General features: G+C 39.5%; 2 protein-coding genes across 15 annotated transcripts in view; one reads left to right on the plus strand and one right to left on the minus strand.

The window, feature by feature from the left end:
- TRAK2 (trafficking kinesin protein 2) overlaps positions 1 to 14243 on the minus strand; it is a 72404-nt gene that overhangs the window by 57684 nt on the left and 477 nt on the right. For 8 of the 11 annotated variants that reach the window (XR_006169400.1, XR_006169399.1, XR_006169403.1 and 5 more), the window contains exons 2-3: positions 6576 to 6670; positions 4640 to 4752 (exon numbers count right to left, since the gene is read on the minus strand). The gene's annotated coding sequence lies outside the window, so the exon portion shown is untranslated. Of the gene's footprint in view, positions 1 to 3787; positions 3833 to 3946; positions 3966 to 4000; positions 4066 to 4639; positions 4753 to 6575; positions 6671 to 14243 lie in introns of those variants that run through there. The other 3 variants (XM_042821908.1, XM_042821910.1, XM_042821909.1) reach the window with 3 other exon arrangements.
- STRADB (STE20 related adaptor beta) lies at positions 4185 to 13919 on the plus strand. Of its 4 annotated transcripts, none has more exons than XM_042821920.1 (13): positions 4185 to 4265; positions 5045 to 5144; positions 6210 to 6266; positions 6593 to 6673; positions 7064 to 7163; positions 8282 to 8403; positions 8850 to 8958; positions 9521 to 9644; positions 10096 to 10267; positions 10656 to 10760; positions 11002 to 11231; positions 11825 to 11867; positions 12320 to 13919. In XM_042821920.1, exons 3-13 carry the CDS (start codon positions 6255 to 6257, stop codon positions 12470 to 12472), a joined length of 1251 nt encoding a protein of 416 aa, XP_042677854.1. In that variant the 5' UTR covers positions 4185 to 4265; positions 5045 to 5144; positions 6210 to 6254; the 3' UTR covers positions 12473 to 13919. The 4 variants fall into 4 exon arrangements, with proteins under 4 accessions (XP_042677854.1, XP_042677858.1, XP_042677855.1 ...); XM_042821924.1 differs by having other exon boundaries at positions 8880 to 8958; XM_042821921.1 differs by lacking the exon at positions 4185 to 4265 and adding an exon at positions 4297 to 4384.

The following is a 14243-nucleotide window of genomic DNA, read 5'->3' on the forward strand; positions in this document are numbered from 1 at the left end:
ATTAAAGCACTGCTATTTCAATATCATTCCATCTTAGAAACAAGGAGACAAAAATGATTTCCTCGAGAACCTGGCAGGAGATCACACTAATTTTTTCTTCAGCAAGTCAAAAAATCTGAACCAAGATTAACTTGCAAAAGCAGGATAGATGGAAGTCTTAGAAAAGTTGAAATAGCCGTGACATATTATACAAATGAGTTATTCTGCTCTTTGTAACTGCCGCTCTGAACAAGACAAATGTAAAATGGCAGTTGTGCCATCTTATTTCAGAACTTAATTCTAAAGACTTTCTACCACTAGAGAACTCTGTTACTTCAAATTACAATGATCTGAAAGCAGAGATGAGCTGCTTTTACAGCAGGAAAGACTACATAAACAATGCAGGCGTTCATTTCTTCCTGCATAAAAAAAAAACGCTTTCAAAATAGTAGCATCTATTTTGACAACATCCAAACTCAAACAGAAACATCCTGTTATTTTCTCTGTTTTCTGTTTGTTGTGAGCAACTGCCTTCTCACCAGCACCTGGAAGGAGTAAATGAGATTTGTTCCTCTGTGTAGTTATAGGATGTGAGACAACAGGCCACAACTAACTCAAAGGAGATTTTGACAACAAGAAAGCAATGCCAAAGCAACACTACCTTTCCAAAAAGAAGCCAAATGAACAAGCCAGTTATCCTAGAATGCCAAATTTTATTATTACATTAATATGTTAAGAAAATAATTGTATCAAGTATTAAACACACTGCTTTTTATTACCACAATTGGAATTCTATCAAGTCAGCTAATAACAAGAAAAATATTTTGCATGTCAAGGTTAACGAAACAGTTCTATTCTTGTAGTGAACATGACCACACTGAATTGCAGCCAAAGCATTCCTGGGACTCCTGCTCAGAAGCAGAAGCCAAATCTTCCAACAGTATATAGTAGACTATGGAAGACAAAGGAACACACACACTGAAAAACAAGGATCTGTGAAAGTGAACTTTTTCAATCACAATTACCACTTGCTGTGTACCTCACACCTATATTATTGTGCAGCCATTACTATCCCCACAGAAGCCTACTTAATGCTTGTTTTTCCTCTCATGTAAGAAATGGTATCATTTAAAAAAAATAGGCAAATGTAATCCAAATGATAGGATACTCAAACACTACCAAATCATCATAAGCAATCCTGTATCAGAACATCAAACGCAGAGGGTAACAACTTCCAGAAACTAACACAAAAAAATAGAACAAAACCAGAATTCCATATGCATCTCCTGGATGTTTTTTAAACTTGGGGTAGCAGCATCTTTCAGAAGCTGATGTGTATCAAGGAAGCCACAACACGGACCCTAACAGTTCTCTCGTGATCTTTGTTTGGCCTTAAGCCAAGCTGGACACTTTTGCTCCTTGTCAGCCCTGTATCCCCCCCCATACACAACAAAACCAGCCGTTCAGTACACACGTATATGTTTTACGCTTATGCATGCATGAATTGTTGCTAAATGAAATTGCTAAATTTCACAGCTTGAGACCACAAACTCAATTGCGTTTACATGCTTGGAGGCTGTCTATATCATCCCTACCACACAATGTAGAAATACATGCTTAAATTAATTCTATCTTTGGCAGAAACTGTGGGGGCTAACTACATGAAATAACCATACAGAAAAGAACTGGGAATCAATAAAACTTCCTAAAAGCACAGCCATAACATTCAAATGTACACATTCTTCCAGGTAGACCTCCCATGGCTTTTTTAATTCTCTTTCTTCAGAGAGAGAAAAAAAAAAAAAAAAAGAACTATCCTCTATTTGTTAGTCAGAAAGTATAAAAACATCACACACACTCTTGAAGCAAGAGCTGTACTTGTATTTCATTAAAGGTTTGTTAGAGGCTACCTTAAAAATCGAAGCTTACTGCCTATAGTTCAGATGAACTTAAATAATATTTTCCACTAAGATCACTAACATTTTCAGGTTGATGCATAGTTGAATTCAGCCAAGTAAGCAGTTTAAATTTCTTAATATATACTCTAATCACTACTCAGAATTTTAATTGCTACAATTCTAAATTTATTAAAACAAACTAGTCTGATCAATGTGACCCGGCCATCAGAATATTGCTAGCAGCCTAACTAGATAAAAGGATCTGTCATCTCTTTTGTTAGCATCTCTGCAAAAATGCTATTTTGGTAGCTTCCTGGAAAATATATCAATGAATCACATGTTCATCCTTCCTGAAACACTGCCTTTCAACAGGGTGATATTCACCCCAGTCAGCCCTCTACTATATTAGATGCAAACTAACAACAGAACATTCAGATTTTCCAGCATTCTGCTTCTTAAATCATAATTTCAAATCCTCATCCCAAATTTGATGAACTGATACAGATCTAATAGAGGATGCCATCACTAAATAGCTCATAAGTTTCAGGTATATGCAATTTTTTTTTTTTTTTTTTTTAAAGTTACCTTTAGTGTTAGAAGTACAATTAAAAGAAAAAACCTTGAGGATGCATACCTTCAATACAAGAATAAGGTAAACAGCCTACTTAACTGCCCTGAAATGTATTTATACCAACTGCAAGAAAATAGACATTCAAAGCACAGGCAATGTAGACAAGAAACAGAGGAGGAAAAACGAACGCTGAGTTCATTTAGCCTGGTTGAAAAGCATTATGTACTAATTGTTGGAGGCACATTTCCTTTTTGTTCCTTCAATTCCTCCTTACCAGCCTTCCTCCAAACAGACAAATTGATGCCTTGCTCTATCAGTACAGAGTGCCGAACGCCTTCACATCTGAGATATCACACCAACATCTGAGGTATCACACCAACTGTCTGCACATCTAGTCAGGCTGTATTATGTGTGAGTGGGAACTGGAAGGGAAGGGAAAAAAAGCTTCGGAATTAATGAGATCTAGCTTCCCATGCATTTGTTCTACTGTTCTCCTTCCTCATTTGTCCATCACATCAAACTCTAGGGATGTTAAGATTAGTGCTGGAAACACGTGTAAAGACAACAGATTAACTTCAATACTTTCTACGTAGTATTATACTATATAAGTTTTATACTATATAAGTATTCTTAGCCAACAGCAAAGATAAAAATCCAAATAAATGCTAATAAAATACATACTTTTAAAATAAAAAGTATGTGAAAGCTAACCTAAAATTCACCATGTCTTGTAACATTGTGATAAGAATTATTTCATAGTATCTGATGTATCTGATCCACATTCTCACTGACAGACAACAATAACTCTGAAACATAACAAAAAAGGATGTTTTCAACAGCTTACAGTTGAAGATTACTTTCAATAATAATAATAATACAAGGGTGCAGCACCATGCAGCATTTTTTCACTGGGTGGCCAACAGGAAAAAAGCAATTACTGCATTTTACTCAGAAGCTCAGAATGCAACGCTGTAATTAAGAAGCTGATGGAACCCAGAGTCGCCTTGCCCTAAAGTCCATACAAAACCTGAGACACAACTGATATTTCGCCAAACTTTGCCTTCTGTGAGCAGAGGCGCAGCCCCCCCATACGGAGCCCGTGTGGGTAAGGACACTGTTACCATGGAACGAACTTGGCGGCACGCTGAAGGTCACGCCACGCACAGCCTGCGGTCACTGCCATCGCCGCAGCAAAGGTCTGCCATTCGACCGCAGTCAGACACGTATATACTGTAGGCACAAAGCTTGACATCATACGTATCGACGCTACCGCCCGAAAATAAAGCTTAGCATCACATATGTCTACGTTACCACCCGAAAAGATCTCCGCCAGCCTCACCGCAAGAACGGACGAGGGCTGCCGCTTGCCTCCCGCTCGAAACAGCGCAGCCCACCCGCAGCCACAGGCCCGCAGCCGGGGCCAGGCCATGCCACGGTCAGCTCTCGCGCTTCTCGACACGCGCCCGCTGCATCTCAGCAGCTTGTACTGAGAACTCACAGTGCGCCCATAAGCGGCACAGACACCCCAAATCAGCGCCAAGCAGCGCCTTACCCGCGCTCCCTCCAGAGCTCCGCCTCCCCGCCACCGCCCTGCGCCCGCGGCTGACGGGCAGCCGCCCGCCGTGCAATCAGCCGGCGACCGAGGAAGCGCGACGATGACTTCCGCCCGGCCGTCGCGGAACTACAGGCCCCGGCACGCCTCGCGGTGCGGCCGGGCCACCCGCCGCCAGGGGCCGGCTCGCGGCACACCGGGTCGCTCGTTGCAGAGGCCCCGCCAACCCTCGCAGCTCCGCAGGGTTCCGGGCTTGCGGCGGCGGGTACGAGCGGGCGCTTCCTCACCCCCGTGGGGCTTCCCGGCCGCACTGGGGACCGAGAGGCTCCGAGCCGGCCGCGCCTTCGGAATTGGAGTCGGGGAGCCTGGCGGGCCGGGAGCAGGGTGCGGGGTAGCGCTGTGCCGGCCGCCGCGGGGCTGAGGGAGGCGGGGCGGCTGGGCGCCGCGGGGGAAAGGTGCGAGCTGAAGGGAGCTGAGCTAAGGGAGGCTGGAAGCGCTTTTCGCGTTCCGCTCCTTTTGTGGAGGACTTCGAGTCGGTATCTGTCAGAGATCGCTTAACTCCAACCTCTTCAGCCACTCAAACCCACAAGTAAGAGCTGCAGCCCCGCGTCAGCAGAACAGCAGTAACATTGATGGTACCTGGGCTTTACGCCTCCGCAACTCACGTCTTTCTGGAAATAGATGGAACTTACATCCTAAGCTTCAGCTGAGCTGTGATGATGGTCAGCTCAGCTGTGAGCTGCTGTCACAACCTGCAGTAGAAAAAAAGGCTTAGGTTAGGGACCCAAAGCCATAATGAAAATGGACATATTAAATAGTGGAATTTAAAAAAAAAGTTAAGAAACAACATTATTAGAACAAAGGCGGATTAGAGACATCTCTGCTGCCTGATGATACTCCTGCACAGCTCTGTACAAGTTCTCCGAGGATTTCACCTTAGCATACCCGAGTTACTAAGACATCTTTGCCTTGCCTTTTGTGGCTTACTGTCTCAAGCAACAGAGTAACTAAATTTGTATAATGAAACAAGATTTCTTTTTCCAGGTATAACAAGGATACTGTAGCACTGAACTGGCCAATTCAACTGGTCTTGAAGTATCTGCATTTTTTTCCTACCCTACCACAGACTTCTTTGGTGAAGTCGGTAAGTCAAGCCCTTACCTTTTAACAGAGCCAAATACCTACTAAGGCTCTCTCCATTTTTCATATTTGAAAAGGAATCGCACATATCTTCAAGCATTTTGTTTAGAGTAAGAATAGTAAGGACTACTGGTGGCTTAGTTATTTGGCAGGAGATGGTTGGTGCTTGTTCACTTTTCAGTGTTGCCTAGATTAAAGAGTATTCATAATATTCATGAAGGATATAATCAAGCTTAGGTCCCTGATTTATAAAATTATTGGGTTTGGATGTAGTAGTTCACCTTTTGAAGTTAACTTTCAAGCAATAATTACATGTCAACATGGAACAACCCCCAGCAATTGACTTCATGTCAGCTGTCAAGTAGGATTGATTCAACACAGTAGAAGACTTCCCTGTGAATCATCAGGTAGCTTAAAGTCAGTGAGGTAGTCCCACTGTATGCTAGAAGCTGCAATGTGCTTATTACACATAACCATCTCTCTTTGTCCTCTCTGTGTAAGCTTTCAGCGTGTTGGATGGAAAAGTCTGCTGGAAAACTTGTAGTGATTCTGATCTGTGAGGGAGTTTGAGTGCTGATTCTGTGATCAGTGATTTGATTTTTCTTATTCAAGTTCCCTACAATAGTATTTCTTCATTCAGTTGTGAAATGTGAAGTGCAATAGCTTCTGGCTGGGTTTGTGAGCTAGTTCAGCTGTGCTTCTTTAAAATAAGCTGGTTTTTTTTTCTCTTTCTTATGAACTGCTAATGATACACAAATCTATTTGTTTTATTTTCTGCACTTACGCAGTTGACTTGCAGTTAAATTGTTTGTTCAGAAATGGTAATAAGATGTCTAAAATCATGAATTAAAAAGGAAATCTTTAAGTTGGAATATACATGGCATATCATTGGTTATGGAGTTTGACATCCATAGGCTGCTTAAAGGCTTAATAGAAAAGCAGGCCTTCCCAGCTCTGTAGAAGTTCTAGTGTGACATAACTGAGAGGAATCCCTCAGTGTCCTCATTTATGAAAAGACTTTTATCGTGGGTTCATGCACAATGTGACATTGCTACTTTAATTGTTCTAGGATCAATGGGTGTATATGACTTTTCACCTCATCTAAAGTGGTTCCATGTCTTGTTTGGTAAGTTTGTATTTGGGAACCCTCAATGGTTGCAACCTTGTTAGCCAGCGACACCTTAAGTTAAACATCCTGGTGAAATGTTTTGCTTAGGGGGATTTCCACAGTTCTGAGATATTGAAACTTTCTTGTATCAACTTTTGATGCAGGCTGTTTAGTTCCCAGCCTACTGTATGCTCTATACTGTTTTTTAATCTCTTGCATGTCTGACTTGTAGCTGAAAACTTTCTGAACTACAGCTTATTTGGGTTACTTCTGTTATTTTTCCACTGCCTTGCTTAATAAATTGCAGCCAGACCACTAATAACTCACTTGTTTCTTTTCTCAAGGACTGTTCCTGTATTCTACGTACACCAGTTGAGTCAATCAGACCAGAAAAGCAATCTCAGAGCAGCAGCCATGAATCCCTGGTAAGAAAAAAAACCACAAATAATAATAAAAAAGCATTAACTGACAAAGTTCAGTATGAAGTTGCACATGTGCAAAAAAAGAGTGATCTCATTAGCGAGCACTTAATAAAATACTAAGAGGAAAAATAACTGGAGTACTCTGGGGCTTCCGCTTCAGAAGATGACAGCTATTGACTAAGCATTACTCATAATCTTTTACTAGTTTAAAAACAAAACAAAAAATCCAGTAGCTTATTTGTGCAAGTCTTGGTGTAGTAAATCTCAAGCACCAGCTTGAATATCCCAACTTCAGTACTTTATTTTAGCATTCCAGTTGATGTTATTTATGCATTAATTTTAAACATAAATGCACATAGCAATTCTGAGAATTATGTTTTTCTCCACCATTAGGCTGATTCTGAGCCAGCCTGGATTCCCACATCTAAAGGAGGGAATGAAACGATATTTTGCTCTTCCAACGTCTCTCATTATGAACTCCAGGTGGAAATAGGTAACACAACTGTAGCTTAAAATAATTCTTGTTCTTGAAGATGCATTCTCTCTGTAGCTATTGCTAACCGCAATAAATATTAAGTTTGGAAAACGTATTATCAGCTGACTAAAACTATTCTTGTTTCTACTGCCCTTATTCTTGAGAAAAATACAGATCATTTTGTTTCAGTTAGCACGTGCTTTAAAACATAAGACAAATTAACAAATTTTTCTTTTGGTATTTGTGCATTTGGATGCCATTGCCTAAAATCTGTGGCATGCAAACAATAAATACAACGTTAAGTAACATCATAGCTTGTCATTTGGCTGGTTGATTTGATTGTCTTAATGATGGCTGCACTGAATCGCACTGTGCAAGCTTAAAATCATAGAGTTATTTGATTTGGAAAGGACATTTAAAGGTCACTTAGTCCATATTCACTGCAGTGATCAGGGACACCTACATCAGGTTGCTCAGAGCCCCATCCAGCCTGACCTTGAATGTCTCCAAGGACGGAGCATCCACCACCTCTCTGGGCAACCTGTGCTACTGCCTCACCACCCCTACTTTAAAAAAAACTTCTTATGTTCAATCAAAATCTCCCCTTTTTAAGCTTGAAACCATTTCCCCTTTTCCATCACAGCAGACCTGCTGAAGAGTCTGTCCCCTTATTCTTGTAGCCCCCCTTTAGATATTGAAAGGCTGCTATCGAGTATCCCTGGAGTATTCTCTTCTCCAGGCAGAACTGCAGCTCTTGCTCCTCTTGTAGGGGAGGTGTTCCATCACTTGCACTATTTTTGTGGCCCCCCTCTGGATGCTCTCTAACAGGTCCACGTCTCTCCTGCTTATTCTAATGCTTGTGTTTAAAGGGCTGTTAATGTCGATAAATTACTGATGCTGACAAATGTTTAAATGTTCTTTGTTCTAAAGACATTCTAAAATTCTAAAAACAGCAGAATCAAGATCTAATTTGTGTATATATTTTGCCCCAACTACTTAAGTTGTTGGAGTGCTTAAAGAAAACATCATGCTGCTATCCACTACAATTCAGAACTGTAAAGTTCTTTAACTACAAAGAAAATTATGTGGTGATTTACTACATTTTCTAATATTAAGGTATCAACTTTTGGTTTCAGGAAGGAGATTCAACAACTTAACTTCAATCTACCTTGCACGGCATACCCCTACAGGCACACAAGTTGCCATAAGAATCACAGACCTAGAAAGCTGCTCAGAAGAGCATTTGAAAGCCTTACAGGTAAAGCAACAGCACTTCTGAAGCCACTTTGGAACATGTAAAGGTTTAGTAAACCAATGCAGCCTTCGTGCTTTTACTACTGGGCAGTTGAATTCAAATTTTCTCTTCAAAGGAATAGAAAAGGCATGTGCAAGTTTGAAAGATTGCTTTCTGAAGAAACCATTGACAAATGGTTTAGAAATTATCATGGAACTTCACAACTCTTCCTTTGAAACACATTTTGTGCTCTGCATTTAACAGCAAAACTTACGACTGTGAACAAACTAGACTTCAGAAAAATGCAATCACATCCAAGCTATTTGCATATCTATTGCAGCTATGCTCATCATATGCAATTTAGAATAAATACACTGAACAGTTTTTTTTCTACTGATTATTGACAATTAATGCTTTTAGTAAGACAGTTGTTTTATGATTAATACATCCATTTTCATTTAATTCCATAGAATGAGGTGGTTTTATCCCACTTTTTCCAGCATCCCAACATAATGACACTTTGGACAGTGTTTACAGCTGGTAGTTGGCTTTGGGTCATTTCTCCATTCATGGCCTATGGTAAGAACTGTTAACTGCTATTTTGGAGTAAGCAAAAGGACTGATGAAATTTGGGCTATGCAGTTGAGAAGTGTTTTTTTCTGTAAGAAACTCCTCATAAAGAAGGGGAGGAAAAAAAAAAAGGGGGGGGGGGGGGTGGGAAGAGAGAAGAAAAAAACCTTAATAGACACACTTTCCCAAAGCACTTGTTTAGATAAGTCTTCTGTATATCGCCTTCCTCCCCAGAAAAGATTGACATTTGAACTGCATTAAATTTCACTTAGTCCTAACCCCCACAAAGTACTGAGTAATAAGTGGGAGATGCATTTGATCTTACAGAATAGAAAACTTGTTGGTTTCAGTGCAGGTTTGGCATAGGCTTTCAGTTTGCAAGCATGACATGAGTGCAATCCCTATGATTGATGGATGCTTCAGTTGCATTTGTTAAGTGTTCCTGACGTACCATAGTCAATACAAAGGTGAGAATATCACTCTTGGCAAATGCATACCACAAAAGAGGCATAGAAATAACTTCAAGGTGGCTTGTTAGGTTTAGGGTTTTTTTTTTTCCCTCTGCTTCCAGGTTCTGCTAGACATCTGCTGAAGACTTACTTTCCTGAAGGAATGAGTGAAGCTTTGATAGGGAACATCCTGTTTGGTGCAATCAGAGGATTAAATTACATGCACCAGAACGGCTACATTCACAGGTAGGACAACATCAGTGCCTAGGTAAGAATCAGATTACAGGATCTACTTGATTAGGAATTTAGTTTTGCTACAAAACCCATACTCGGTTCAACTGTCATCTTCTTTCCTTTTTCCATATATTTCTTATGGCAGATGCAGACAGTACAGGCTGTTTCATTTTGTTAGTTTGTTTTTGAATAATACAGCAGGATAAGTAAATCCTTCCTTACTTTACCCTCTTTGCAGGGAAGGAAAGACGACCCTTCTCTGACGTCTGGCAGTCAGTTTTTCTTGCTAACCATCTCTCAGGGTGTATTCAAAAGACAGCTCATGCTAAGTGAGCTCATGAAAATAATCTGTTGAACAAAACCGCATGTAAACTCCCCAGTATAAATTAAAGATTTTCATATTTCTACTTTAACAGTGCTTTGAGTAATTTGTCTAACTAAAATTTACCACTTTTTGTTACAGGAATATTAAAGCTAGCCACATTCTGATTTCAGGGGATGGACTGGTTTCTCTCTCTGGCTTAAACAACCTCTACAGTTTAGTTAACAATGGACAAAAGTCAAAGGTGGTGTATGACTTTCCTCAGTTTAGTACATCTGTACTTCCTTGGCTGAGCCCTGAGCTACTGAGACAGGTCAGTTAAAATACACTTCACTCTTCTTATTCCAAGTTAACATGAAGTACTCAACTTCCATCTTACATCTGCTTGTATAAGTGCAATAGAAGCTGTTGAACTGCAACTTAAAAGTTTGATTCTCCTAAAGAGAACAGGTTTTACATCTGTTGGTGAGGTGGTACTTACAACTGAATCTGCCTGATTCTCTTCCTGAAAACTAGAGCAGACCCTGTCTTCAGTGCAACATCACAAAAAAAAAAAAAAAAAGCCTGTTTCAAGTTGTTAATTGCCTCAATCCCGTTTAGATTACAGAATTTTAGAATTGTGTCTTGACACTGGTATTTGTGTTTCTGTTTGCACCCATCAACGGCTTCTGTGGTCCAGAACAGTTTTATTTCTCCCACAGGATTTGTCTGGGTATAATATGAAGTCTGACATCTACAGTGTGGGAATAACAGCATGTGAATTAGCCAATGGACATGTTCCATTTCAAGATATGCCTCGCACTCAGGTATGATGCTAACCTCCATTTCTACTTCAAAGGACACAGATTTTTATTTTTTTTTCTGTTTTTACATAAAGCATTACTGAGATAAAGCAGTGCTTTCACTGATGAAATGGTGGCCGCTTTTAGTTATTTCAAACATGCATGTTTCTTGCTAGAGTAAATAATCCTTTCTCATAGACTCACAGCATAGCCTGAATAGGTCTGTGGGTGGTGCACTTGTAGAACCGCTCTTCCTTTCTACTAGATGCTGCTGCAGAAGCTGAAAGGTCCCACATACTATCCCTGGGATATAAATGCCTTCCCCCATGGGGAATCCAGAATGAAGAATTCCCAATCAGGTGTTGATTCTGGAATTAGTGAGAGTCTGACACGCACAATGACGAGCGAAAGACTACAAAGTTCTGTTTCCAAAACATTTTCCCCTGCATTCTACAACTTGGTAGAACTTTGCTTGCAACAGGACCCTGAGAAAAGGTAACGCTCTGGTGAAAACTAATTTTGTGTCATTTTAGTCTTAGACCAGGTCTAGTAGGGCTTAGGATACAGCAATTAGTTGAATACTGTTACAATCAGAATTTCAGACCAGAATTACTACACAAAACCCTACGCTTACCTTTAGTATTGTTATTTAAAAACTCTCTTATCTGACAAAGGAATCATGCTTTTAAAGTTTTGTTTGACTCCATTTAGGCCTGATTTTCTTACGGTATGAATCTGTCTTGTATTGCAGTTAGACAAGTAAAATTAATTTTAAACACACACTTTGTTCAAGAAACAATGGCAAACTTAAGTATATGTTTTCAGTATGACACCTCTTCTGAATGAGACAAAATCCCTTGTTAAGCAGAAAAGTAAAAATCTTTAAAAGAAATCTCATCTCTTTAGTAGCGCCCTCGTTACAAATTGTGACACAGAACATAGGAATCCTATGCTGCCTTTCTCATGATTCACATTTCACATGCATCAATAACGACACACCTTAAACTGCTTTGTCAGACTAGGCCCTTTCCCAAGACGACTAATTTAACTTTGCAGAATATAATCATATTGTTCATTTTATGATGCAGGCCATCAGCAAGCAGTTTGCTTTCTCATACGTTCTTCAAACAGGTGAGTTCACTAAATTTTTATTAAATGACACAGTTATCAAAAATAATCAAAATAAGTCCTAAAATATTGGAGTGGATTACAAAATATTTAGGTCAGCTAGAAGCAAAACCGTCCTGTAACAGCTCATCTGCTTCAGACAACTTTTGTAAAAAGACACATCATTAGAATAATCTATTTTCCCTTTGATAATGTTGCTATAACTTAGGTCAGCCTAACTGATGAGAAAATTGGTAAATATTCAGGATTTCAAGCAGAAGAATTCCATAGCTAATTCGTGAAAGATTAATTCAACTTTCTGTGGAGTGAGGAAAGATAAACCTCTTACCCTGTTTTCAATACTGTAACATGCAAGAAGTTGGCTCTACGACTTTTATGTGTTTTTAATTAAGTCAGGTGCAAGTTCATACAGATTTTTTTGCAGGCCTCTTTTGATTAACTTTTCTTCTTCATAGGTAAAAGAACAAACACAGAGCTCGCTCCTGTCCCTATTACCGCCCCCTGTTCAAAACAACAGATCAGAGTTCTTGACGCTGCCCTCGGCAGCAGCTGAGGCTGAACCTGGACATATTGCTGCAACTCAACATGACACAGCCTGGGAATTCTAAGTAGATACCAAACGATCATACCTCTCTTGTGCTTCAAAGAAGGAAAATGTGATTTCTACTTGCTGCTTTAGTTTGTATGGTTAAAATACGGTTAGACACTGTACACTTGAAAATGCAGTTAAAGTGGCCATATTCCATTAACTTCATCATATGTTTGCATCAGGAAGTGCAGTATGCCTCATTTTGTCAGATCTCAAGCAAAACTGCATGTAGGAGATAAGAATTCAGTTGTTCTCCTCTTTTGAAATACTTAACATGAGGGTTCCTGCTGTATCTTTACTTTTTACTGCACTTTTTAGCTCATATTACTGCAGTCCAAGTGCCTTTCTGAATTCAGGCTTTGTCTTTTGTCTACAGCTTTTCTTCAGTAATCTATTTATCTTAGTGAAGAGGAATCTTCCATTTTCAAGCCTAAATTTGAAACTGCAGAAATGAATTTCTTATACAAGTCATGTTTCTTTTTCCTGCCTCTCAGAAGGTGTGTTGGCCAGTTGACATGCTGTCAGTGTTTGCCCTGAATTAGCTAGCAAGTCTTTCCTGCAGTTTCAATACTGCATGTTGACCAAAGAAGCTAGTTGAAAACGCTGTTGCATTTTTCTGCATCCTTAATACAGATCTGTGCTTTTGCATCTTCATTTAGTCTTGCATCATCTTAACTAGCAATTTGAGAACCTCCGATAATGTAAAGGAAGTCTTAAGTTATAACACATATAGGTTAATTTTGAAGACTTGTTAAATGATCTGAAGTCACTGTATGTGTTTTTGTTTATACTGTGTACCAAGAATTATCTGGACCTAATATTGTTTTCTCAAAATAAGTTACAAGACACATTAAGCTTCATCCGTGTTACTGCTTGCAAACATCTTCTGCAGTCAGATTCCCATGATTCAATTCAGAGCACAAATTCACAAGAATCTGAGAGGTTTCATTGTCTCTTCCCTGAGGAAAAACTGCCTTTGTGCCACAAAAATCACTAACTTCTCATCTCCCACACTACACCAAGCAACTCAAGCTGAACAAAAGCAGCATTATTTATTTATTTTTTTTTTAAATTAAAACTGCAACCTCATCATGTTTTAGAAAAAGCTGTGTCCCAAGCCACTACTACTTGCTGACATAGGTTCTAACAATAGTGAAAATGTATAAATAGTGAATGGATACATTTCAGTTTTTCAACACACGGAAATTCCACTGCGAAGTGCTCAAATCTGACGTAGCTGGGCCTATGTGTAACCAGCCCTGCAAATACTTCTGCTTTGCCAGCAGCTTCTCTTCAAAGTCTTGAATGCACTGGAAGGCACAAACAATTCTAAACAATCACACTGAAATATTAACAAAATACTTGACACTACTCATTATGCTGTGAAGGGAACTCATAGTTCAGAACATAATAGGTACAACTAAGCTTAAGAGCCTCTCAATAAACTTGCCCTGTCTGCCTCCATATATTTCTATAATTCTTGTACTCCTGTTTTCACCACAATTCAATCATACTAACAGCTTCTTGTTACTGCAAGAAATGTTTCAGATTTATGTCAGTCATCAGTTAAGAAAATAGTTGTTAAACCATTAAGTAACTCCTGTTAATCATACCAGTATTAGCTTGTGGGCTCTTCAGAGAAGACATTAGACTCACATAAACCCCACAGGGTTCTTTATCCCTAACCACTGCAAATCTTGATTGTTTTAAAATAAACTATGTAGCACTTACAAGTATTTTTGTGTAACTGTACACGTAAGCCCCAAGTCAAGTAAGTGAAAACGGATATT

The sequence above is a fragment of the Centrocercus urophasianus genome, unplaced genomic scaffold, assembly GCF_019232065.1.
Source record: "Centrocercus urophasianus isolate 14NV4802_14NV808 unplaced genomic scaffold, USGS_Curo_1.0 seq_20, whole genome shotgun sequence".
Taxonomy (NCBI): Eukaryota; Metazoa; Chordata; class Aves; order Galliformes; family Phasianidae; genus Centrocercus; species Centrocercus urophasianus.